At 44.8% G+C, this 11,039-nt stretch overlaps 1 protein-coding gene across 2 annotated transcripts in view; it reads right to left on the bottom strand.

Moving 5' to 3' along the window:
• LOC119172599 (acetylcholinesterase-1) overlaps nt 1-11,039 on the bottom strand; it is a 57,216-nt gene that overhangs the window by 5,238 nt on the left and 40,939 nt on the right. For both annotated transcript variants that reach the window (XM_075892104.1, XM_037423755.2), the window contains one exon: nt 3,355-3,544. In XM_075892104.1, the coding sequence (XP_075748219.1) occupies nt 3,397-3,544 (148 nt within the window). In that variant the 3' untranslated portion in view covers nt 3,355-3,396. The remainder of the gene's footprint in view (nt 1-3,354; nt 3,545-11,039) is intronic.

The following is an 11,039-nucleotide window of genomic DNA, read 5'->3' as shown; positions in this document are numbered from 1 at the left end:
GGCGACTGTTGAAGCCCAGTCGGTTAGCGGCTGTTGAATAGTCGGATTAAAGCCAGAAATCGCAGCCTCCTATCGCTCGACGTCGGGGAGTTGCCAATCGACAGGTAGTTGGAGCTTAAAGCGTAAGATGTGATGAAAGTCTGCTTTTGACGCATCGCAGTGTGTAGGTGCAAGCAAGATAAGTCCCTGGTGTCTTTGTGCTGGATGGGTGGGGGAGAGAAAATCGCCGGGGTATAGCTGGTACCACGTCACCTGTTGCAGTTTGACGAGAAATTTGTGTGTTGGTGGGTGTCGGAGTACTTGTTCTCTGTAGTCAACGGAAATTTCTTGACATGTGATCATGCGCTCACGAACGTCTCCCCAGCTGAGGGCCTGCCCTGCTGAGCTGGGGAATCCTCGAGCTAGAAAATCGTCGGCGTCGTTCCCTGGTGAGCTGCATATATATATAAATTATATGGGTCGGGGACCCATATAATTTGAATCAGCCTCTTTAAGGGAGAGGATACAGGCTACAAAGCGTTATATGCCTCCACAAGCAAAGTTGCGGATGGCAGTTTTCGAATGACAATAGATGAGGCAGAGGGGGAGGAGATAGGCAAGGGGAACAGATTCTTCCACGCCCTCCGTAGAGGAGGTGTTGTGGTCCGATCCAGTGACCTGCAGGACTAGGGAATCGGATATGGTGCTTAGGGTGAAAGCTGGGGATGGGACGTAAGAAGCGGCGTCGACATAGATGGTATCTGGTCGCGTGTCGCATGTTTGTGTAGAGCACCCACATGGGCTCCTCTGTGAGTCGTGTGGGGCTCCGCGTGCATATCATAAGGGAGAGCGCGTATTGTGATGAGATGGTAGATATGGACCAAAAGATTCGTCTGATAGCGACAGTTGACATGTACGTTGAAGCCTATACGAGTGTATAGAAGTCGGCCAGCAGGGGTGGAGGACTGCCGCTCAAGTAGCGCCGACTGGTGAGCTTCGACGAGCTGTGCGTGAGTCTTAGGGACACTCGTGTAGGGGAGTTTCTTTAGTTGAGGTGTGATGGAGTAGGTTTAGGGCCGATTTGTAAGCCTGCCTTATAAGGACGTTAACTTTATCTTCTTTTACGAGGGAGAGACAAATGTAGGGCAGTGATCGTACTACCCTACTAAGGACAAAGGCTTCAACTAAGCGTGTGAGATCGTGTTCGCGCATGCCTAGTTTTTGATGAGCTATGTGGCGGATGAACCGTACCGGCTGAGGAGCGGTGGACGCGAGTTTATAATTAGTGGCAGTGTTCTTTTAGAGGAGAATACCGAGGGTACGGATTTTACAAACCTCATGGACGGGAGTGCCGTCAGTAATCACTCTCAGCGTGGGTAGAAGTCCGACGTCCAACCGTCCTTTGAAGGGGTGAACAACGCAGGACGAGGAGTTGGTATTTGGTGGGCGAGTTGGCTAAACCTACACTGGCTGCACAAGCTGTCGATGCGTCAATGCTTGCCGCAGTGTCTCTTCCGTAGCCCGTAAATTGCCTTTGGTGGTCCATAAAGTATTATCAGAATAGAAAGAGTGCAATAGATTGGGAATGGAGGCCACGGTGCATGCCATCGAAATTAGGTTGATGTTAAAAAGGGGTGAAGAAAAAACAGACCCTTGGGAGGTATCTCGGCTGCCCAAGGGGAATGTGGATAAGGAAGAAGACCCGCAGGTAATCTCAGCTATGTGGTTGCGAAAGAACATAAAAAGGAAAGTGGCAATGCACTGATATGAGCGTTTGCCGACCTGGTGTGAGGAGAGCGCTTCCAGGATGGCCGCATGGTGTACATTGTCGAACGCTTTCGTTAGGTGAAGAGCTGGAATGACGCGAATATGATTAGTGTGCCGAGAATGTAATACGTTTTCCAGAAGTTGTATAGTATATATTATGTCTTGGGTGGATAGTAACGGGTGGAAGCCGATCATAGTTTTGGGGAAAAGTATGTGGTCTATGAGCTTCTCTATATTCAGCAGAGAATGACGTCCGAATAGCTTGCTTAAGCATGACGCAAGGGAAATAGGTCTTAGGTTCTCGATTTCAAGAAGTTTGCCTTATTTGGGAAACAAAGTGATACGGGCCTGTATTCACTGCGCTGAGGGTGTGACACCATGCCGGCATTGGTTAAAGGGATCTTTATTTGCTTCAAATGAGAGTTAATCGAGGTTGAGGAGCATCTTATTTGTTGTTCGGTGAGCTAGCCCTTCTTGCGGTGGAGTCGCCGTTCGCTTTTTCGCTAAGGTTCAGCGTTGGGCCAGTCAGCATTCTGTGTGCTTCTTCTTTGTTCGTCCATGTTTTATGCACTGTAAAGCGTTAAAATTTCGCTTCTCCTATCGTTAGGTAATGCAATAGATGACGTAAAACAGATTAGCCTGTTGTTTTCTGCAAATCTAGTGATAATCAACACGGTAGAACTTAAAAAAAAAAGTCTGACGTCCCCGTTGCGTACAGCAACCCAAAAAACACAATCACTAAAATATTGTAAAGCAAGTCCAACAGCGTCCGATGAATGCACAAAGCTACTCATGAAGATGCTGAAGCGCTACTAAAATTAATACAGTATTTTCTCGCGTTTAATTCACCTCTGCATAGCCGCGCATCCCCACCTCCAAACCGCAAAAAAAAAGAACAAAAGAAGGAGGGAGGCGTCGTGAATGTGTGTGTATTTTATACATTATCATGTGGCAATACCGTTAACTAAGTTTGCGAACCGAAATTCGCACTGCAAATACGATAACGTTATTAAAAGTTGTCGTATGGGGATATACCATATGGAGATATGAAGCTTTTGTCAAGCTGTTTTATACAGCTTTTTTTCCCCTGTGCCAGCCACTTACCGTACAACTGTACGTGGTAAAAATAAACTAAACTCTCTAACACTCTCTATATATCAATCTAAATCTTTTTTTTTTTTGCGAGCTCAATATATTTGAGTTTGGCTGTACATAAAAATGAACGAAGAAGACGGTGAAGTAAAAAGACCGAGAAGCTGGCTGGTTCATAATGATTGGCCGGTCATTTTAAATCTGTTAACTCCATTTGTACGCTGTGTGTTTATAAGCCTGCATATACACTTCGAAACACCCTGTAACAGTATGAGTGGTCTCTGCGAAAAACTGCAGTGGTGTGACTGAACATATTGGAAAAGCCATCAAGACAAAGTTTACGTTACAGCTGAAAGAAATATCTTGAAAGGGTGCAAGGATATTTTCCAAATTAAGGAATATCGCTTGACATCGGAAAAATTTTGAGAGCACCTAGCTACTCCGGTTTTTAAAGAACCATTTGCTAGTTAATTAGTGTAAAGGGACGTTACCTTGGCGCAGCGGTTTTTCACTTGCCTTTGTAAATGGAAACGCACTACGATGCGGATGCATGGTTCGTCACTTGAGAATGAACTTCTTCCAGAAGCGACAGTGGTCGGCGTGCAATCCTTTCCCAATGCGGAACCGCTTTGGACTCAGCTCCATGTGCACTGGATTGAGCTCCGAGTAGCGAGGCCATGGCGTGCCGTCCATGGCTGGTGGTTTGCTGCAGGTGGCGTTAGAGACACAAGAATATATCAGTATTAACCCCGACCACGAACACTGGTGTCGCTACAGTCGCGGCGATGTGACGGCACGGCACGGACTCGCCTGCTTCGCCAGCACTTGTCGCCTTCTAACGCGACAGTGTTAAAGAGATCGTGTCGCAGAAAACCAGCCGCCGGCGTCGGCCCAGTTGGTTGTGAGTGAAAAACCGTCTGTGCGTCTGTGCCCGAAAAATAAAGTTACCGAGATAGCCGCACGAGGCCGCTACTTGTCTACGCGTGCACGCGCGACCACACTGAAAAAGCCGCGCATTCGGAGAAAAAAAAAAACTGCTAAAGGTCACGAGGTGCGATAGTTTGTTTGCCCTGCCACCACTCCCTGCTTAGCTTTCAGCACTTTCGTCGGGACTAGAGAAGAGATAATGCAATTGCAGCATGCGACAAACTTTTTTCAGCGCCCGCCGTGTACGCTCTCTGGCGATACCTTGGTGATTATTCCTCAATTTCGTGACGCCGAGTTCTCAACATACAAGATGCAAGGTTCCACAACTAGTGAAAGTTTTGAAAGCTGTAAGAAGTTTCCATAATTTAACTTAGGATACGCAGACTACCTTCTTAACGGAAGATTTATTGGGAACATGGTGATGCAAGGGAAGACGTTCGTTGTTTTTATCGCGTACACCACATAATTGGTGGTAAGAAAATATGCTAATTGGTACTAACGTTATTACAACTAGGCATAGACTCCAGGATTAGAACATGTCTTTGCCGAAGTGTGAGAAATGAAATTGGGATGTTTTCAATTCAATAATACACTGCACTTTACCGTGCATGTTACGCCTGCATCTGCGATTGATCAAAATGATTTGACAGAACTGCGCTTGCTCAACCGGATACATTATGATTATGACTGTCATAAGCACTCACGTAACATATTCTCTAAACGAATAGAATGATAATGCTGCACATACAACGATTTCGGAAATAATGAGATATTTCTGTTCACTGGGATCATATGCATAGGTTTCTTCTCAACAGTCGCCAGGGATTATGTAGTGCTATACAATGATTTGCGTGAAATGCTGTAGTGTTCTACCGCCACGTCAGAAACGCCAATGGAGGCTTCACGTGGGAGCACCGCCGATAGCAACGATTTCAACACAAACGTCAGAAAGTCGAATTGAACGCTTTCTATGGCACACTCATGGACGTGGCCCAAGCAGTGTCGTTACCAGGGGGTGGCTCACCGGGCCTGACCGCAATAGTAATTTCCGCACCTAACCTCAACTGCACTTAACCTCAATAATTTCGGTCAATTAAAGCTTCGAAATCATTGCGAGAGAAAGATTAAACTAAACAACGTGTTGAGTGAGCAAGTACACGATAAGAACACACAACAGCGGCGGTGGTATTCTGGGGCGAGTGCCTTCCGGTATTATGTTGCGACTCTCAATGCTGCGCGCGAGCGCGGGGTTTGATACACTTGTGAAAGCGCTGTCCGTAAATACGTGTATTCCTCTGGTACAAATTATTCTAGGAGAGGAGAAGCCCTGATATGCCCGAAACGAATCAGCCATGGTAATCTCAACCTTATAATTTAAATATCGTGTCTTAATTCCTTCTCAAAATCACATGGTTATGCGTCAATGAGTTTGTTGTATTCAAACAGAAGCGGTTCTTGATTTTCCCACCAGTCGGAATGCTGCTGTCGTCGCCCCAAATGGAATTCATCATCGCAATTAGCAGCGTGACACAGACCTTTTCACTCATCTCACATTGCTCTATGACCCAGCGCTTGATTGCGCAGAAGCAAAAGTAAACGCTTTGTTGTTTTACATGAAACCTTACTGAATCTGTTTTCTTCATTGGTCTGCAGCTTGAGACAAGCAAAAAGCAAACGCAAACTTTGAAACAGTGCACGGAGCGAGCGCATCATTAAGCAGGCGCGCCGCGGCTCGCATCGAAGAGTCCGTGCAGCGACGTCATCCGCCAGGCGGCGCCACTCCAACTTCTCGGGGCTAATATTTTAGGAGGAAGGCAGGAAGCAAACGGAAAGGAACAAGGCAGGGAGGTTGGCCAGAAAGACTCCAGGTTGACTGGAATCACATTATCCTATCCTGATACCTCTTACCAAATTCCCACTCACTGGGAAATTAGAGAAGGCGTATCAGGATAGCTTACAATGAGAATAAGGGCTATGGTGTAAATTACAAAAAGTGGGACGTCTTTAGCGTGATAACTAAAGGGGGCGCGAAATACACAGTAAACAAGAAAAAGCGTGTCGTCCTTTGCCGTCCTTTTTCTTGTGTGCTATGTATTTCACGCACAACTCAATAATCGTTAACCAACGCCCACCCGCCCAACTCCTTATTTACTCAAGTCTACAGCATATATACGAAGAAAATAATAATTCAACCTCTACATAAATCTGGTGTTCATAAACATATATTTAGACAAAAGACGTCTTTACGTGTACACTACTTTATATGCGTCTAAGGAAGGGATAGACATTTACGCACAACTCTGTCTTTCGTGCACAACAAAAAAAAAAAAAGGGGGGGGGGACATCGGTAAGTTTGCATGGAACACATTTATTACTATTAGTACATGTACTTTCGCTTTCCTTAACACCACCACATGCATGCAATCTTAAATTATATAAACACGTCGCTTGAGCACGTATAACGCTGTTAGGTTATGCGAAATATTTTATTTTCTCCTTTCTTTATATGTCTTATATGCATAAGTGTGTGTGCAATATTCTTGTGCAAAAAACAAGCCTTGGCTTAATGCGGTGAATTCTGTTCTTCAATACTTTTCATACGAGTGTTTCTCAAGCGGCAGGAGTGGAGTGTTGCTACGCCTCTGTAATCGAAACCAATGGGTCGTGAGCAATCAATTAAAAACGTGGCTGATCCCTCTATCTCGGAATAGTTATAACACGAAAGTTAAACGCGGCTTCACAGAGGTAGTTCAGCGTTTATTGTGCATCGTCTCGTCACTAGAATGAATGCTGCAGCAACAAATTGTGAAGTGACGCGAAGAACGCCAATCAGCTCGAAACTTGCAGCGCGCACCTCAAGCAGAAAGCATGCACGAAATCAGCATACACAGGACGATCACGGACAAACAACTATCACAGCTTGACGCTTAAAGCGCGCTGCTCAAACAGAAACAAAGACGCACGAAACGAACGCAAAAGTATACACAGGGCAAGTGCGAACAACTGCCACAATTCTTACTTCTTCGTGTGTGAGCAGTGTGCTCCTTTCGTTAACGCGGCGGCAGCAGCAAGAAGAAGTGACCTTTGTGTTCTCCCGAATCACGGGTCTGATAAGCACGTGCACAGGAGAAACCACCTTCCGTTGAGGGGGCTCTCAACCAAACGTGTGCGGTTACGACCTTGAGAGCGCGCACAACGCGAGAACGTCGCGCCATCTCACCACGGACGACAGAAACTCCCTGAAGTTACGGATCTCGGAGGATCACCAAATGGTGTATGGTGTATATAAGTGGCTTGCAGTAAACAAATTTGACAACGTTTGTTCGTGGCTTAGTGGGTAGCATCGCACGCTGCGGAACGTGAGGTCACTGGCTCACGCCCCAGAACGGAACTTTTCCTTCTCAATTTATTCTTTGAAATTTGTCGGTATATGTTTCGCTATGTCATATCCGGGACGGAAATATCCCAAGCTGTCACAATAGCCCAAGCTGCCACACTTCTATGTCAGCGGAGCCGTGGTGGATCCCGGCATGACACACTTTTGTGTTAAAACCAAAGAGAGAAAAAAAAACTAATATTCTGAGTGCGGTACCCATATATTTTTCTGGCATCGTTGTTGCATATGTATTTAACGAAACAGATATAGTGCGATGTCAATATCCTATTATGCATTTTCATTGCTTACGACAAACGCTGCTATCTATCTATCTATCTATCTATCTATCTATCTATCTATCTATCTATCTATCTATCTATCTATCTATCTATCTATCTATCTATCTATCTATCTATCTATCTATCTATCTATCTATCTATCTATCTGTCTGTCTGTCTGTCTGTCTGTCTGTCTGTCTGTCTGTCTGTCTGTCTGTCTGTCTGTCTGTCTGTCTGTCTGTCTGTCTGTCTGTCTGTCTGTCTGTCTGTCTGTCTGTCTGTCTGTCTGTCTGTCTGTCTATCTATCTATCTATCTATCTATCTATCTATCTATCTATCTATCTATCTATCTATCTATCTATCTATCTATCTATCTATCTATCTATCTATCTATCTATCTATCTATCTATCTATCTATCTATCTATCTATCTATCTATCTATCTATCTATCTATCTATCTATCTATCTATCTATCTATCTATCTATCTATCTAAATTTAATCTTTCAGATTTATACAGTGCATGACCACGAAAGTGCAGCAATGTTTAAGCCCCGTACCGAGTGCTTCACCTCAGCTCTTGGAAAGCCGACCTCGATTCTTTTTCTTCTTCGTCCGAGCGGCAAAAACACGTCCGGAGAGCGGTTATATAACCGCCGAGGAAACAAGGCCACCCCGCCGGCACCCGATAGAGTAACCTTGCGCCGCGTCAAGGAAAAGCAAAGCTTCTGTTTCTTCTTTCCCTCCCCACTTGCAAAGTGCATCACGCGGCGGTAGTTGCCGGACATTTCCTCGACTCCTTCCGGTGGCGAGCGCCAGAGAGAGACGCGTGGGGATGGCCTGACCGCTTGGCCCAGATTTGGTTACGGTGGCGGTGGCAAACGACGGCGTTTGCCCGCAAGCTACTACATCCCGATATGCTAGGGCTTTCCAGCTCGTATTCGCTACTCTAATTGCTCGCATATCTAATCAATATTAATTTTTAGGGTGTTACTTGCCAAAACAGCGATATGATTATGATGCGCGGTGGACTGCATATTACCACGTTCTTTTCCTCAAGTTTTGTTATCCCCACGTAACGCTACGTTTAGCGCAAACTGCGCCTACGATGTTCAAAAAGCTGCGAGGCTGTTATAGATCGTTTTGTTAATATTACGCCCACTTTCTCAACATTTCAGATCATTCTAGAACTTACGTCGCCGCTGGCGATAACGCTAGAACATTCCATGGCAAGTGTATGAATGCCAACGTGCTTCGCCGCTTGTCAGTTGATCCGACTGCCGACGCTCCGTTCGCTAATATCAGTTCAAGACTTTTCATTTACCGGGCACAGGTTCTCCCGAATAAACAGTTTATTATTAGACCTGCAGTCTGCTTCATTCGTCCACGTCACGACTCCGTGAAGATAATAATTTTGACCTCTCGGGTATATTTAACATGCTCATAAATCTAAGTACACGAGAGTTTTTTGCATTTCGTTTGCCATCGAAATGCGGTCGCCCTGGCCAGGAATCGAACCAGCACCCTCGAGATTGGTAGGATGACAGCCTATGTGCTATAAGCTAATACGATGACTGATCCTCGCAGATTTCTTCGGTGCTAACCTGGATCCTTCGAAACTCCGCCGTATTGTCGTATTTCGTGATGGTGGCGTTTTAAGCCAATCAGAGAGGCCATAGCAGCCCTCTGGGTCAATCATGATTGATTAGTGGTGGAATGTGACAACATGGCGTAATTCTACAATGTGCGGAATAATTTATCTCGCATTTAAATTGCTTGTGTGAACGAAACGAAATCTGCAACAACATTCATAATCCGAATCCAGGCTCACTCGTGTGCTATGTTGGCTTAGACGCAAGTGTCAATTACTGTTCAGTTGCAGTCATTGTTGATCTTTAGCATAACGGTTTCTTCCCAACACCATTTACCTATTACCAAGAATTTTCGCATGCAAAAGATGTATAGTATCCATTTGCGGTAGAATGTACTTGTAGTGAATTAGATGTGGTGACGTGGTATTTTCCAATCACTCTCCTCTTGAACTTGGTAATTAAATGAAAAATTTGGAGTTCATTGTTTGCTTCACAACCGCTTTAACTGATCGGTACCGTGTTCACCAAAGCTGTCTTCTCCGCAATAAGCAGCTTTCTGTGGAGAAGTCAGCGCTTGGAATTCGTTCGGAAACGAATACAAACTGTGCCCCAACCAGGAGTGCATATTCACTAGCAGAAGCCTGGAATTTATTATGAACAAAACTGAGAACAACTATTTGGCATTTTTTGGCAACATGTAAGGACAAAAACGTTTAAACTGGAGTTATCGTCAGAATTACCGCCGCCAAGTGTCTTGGGGGCTATGATCACGGACCGGCGAGTTCTATGCCGCACTATGAATAATGAAGTTAACCACTATGTGTTACTATTATTTACTAGCATAAATGATGACTGATAAGCATTTCAAGATGTACGCCACTACTGAAGCTTTGTCGAAAAACGAAAAAAAATTATTTCCACGGTAAGCTGTCGAAGAACTTTCCTTGTTTTTCACCGAGAGTTGACGATAGACGCTGTACCACGCAAGACGATGCTTTCGACAACGACACAGCAGCACTTCAATTATTACCCCATGAAACTAGATGCTGTCTAGTTCAATACTCTGTCAGTCGTGTAAATGTGGCGTACATTGTGTGTAATTTTTAAAAGAAAGAGCATATTTATTTTGGCTCTGTGATGTATATTATAATATTCACTCTCACAGTGAAGCAAGAAAATGTTCAACCATAGAATGGGTCACCGCGTCAAATATACACCCTTGAAAGAGGAGAAAACAGCGCAAAATTGAGACAGACACAAGATGAAGAAGGCATGACATAAGCTCTCGTGTCAGGCCTTCATCTTGTGTCTGTCTGAATTTCGCACTGCTTTTTTCGCGTTCAAGCATGATCGAACTTGCCCAAGCCAGAATTCTAACAAATATATACCCACTGAGCATGATTCAGAAAATATGAATTTGAGTCGGCACACGTTTTTAAACAAAACGAATACATATCTCTGATAGCGGTGGGCAAGTACTTTCTAAAAATAGTTTGCTCTCGCCGTTCAATGTTAACGCATACTTAACGCGCTCTAGCCGAATAGGGGATAAAGGGGTTGTTCTCAGTTACATAATGGCAACTGTTAGCTGGTTAGAGCACTAACCACGTTTGGTTAGTGCTCGTAAAGAAAGATTTGTTTCATAAGTCGACATTCTTTATTAATATAGCACCTGTAACATAAAAAGCCCGCACGTAGACTTTAGCAGGCGTAGACTTTAACAACCGCACCGCCGTATATCATTTATGACAGTCCCTTTCTTTTTTGCCCCACCAACCCCTTTCTTCAATTTTTTTCTCATGATCACTCTCTGTGGTGCGAAGCCTGCGTAGCGTGCACGCTCTCTATATTCGTAAAGAACGGACCACGTAATACAAAGAAAGCCTCGCGCTCTCCTATACGTTCAGTGGCACGGAAAAAACACCGTGACCTCAACGAATATCGCGTTGAAGGCGAACTAAGCCGAGCCGGAAGTAATCGCGCTGACTCGGGGCATGCAGACGACCCCTTAGTTCCGTTCCCACTTCCCG

Source organism: Rhipicephalus microplus, chromosome 4 (genome assembly GCF_043290135.1).
Source record: "Rhipicephalus microplus isolate Deutch F79 chromosome 4, USDA_Rmic, whole genome shotgun sequence".
NCBI classification, from domain to species: Eukaryota; Metazoa; Arthropoda; class Arachnida; order Ixodida; family Ixodidae; genus Rhipicephalus; species Rhipicephalus microplus.
The sequence above is the reverse complement of the archived record's forward strand: the minus strand, read 5'-3'. Positions and strand labels throughout refer to the sequence as shown.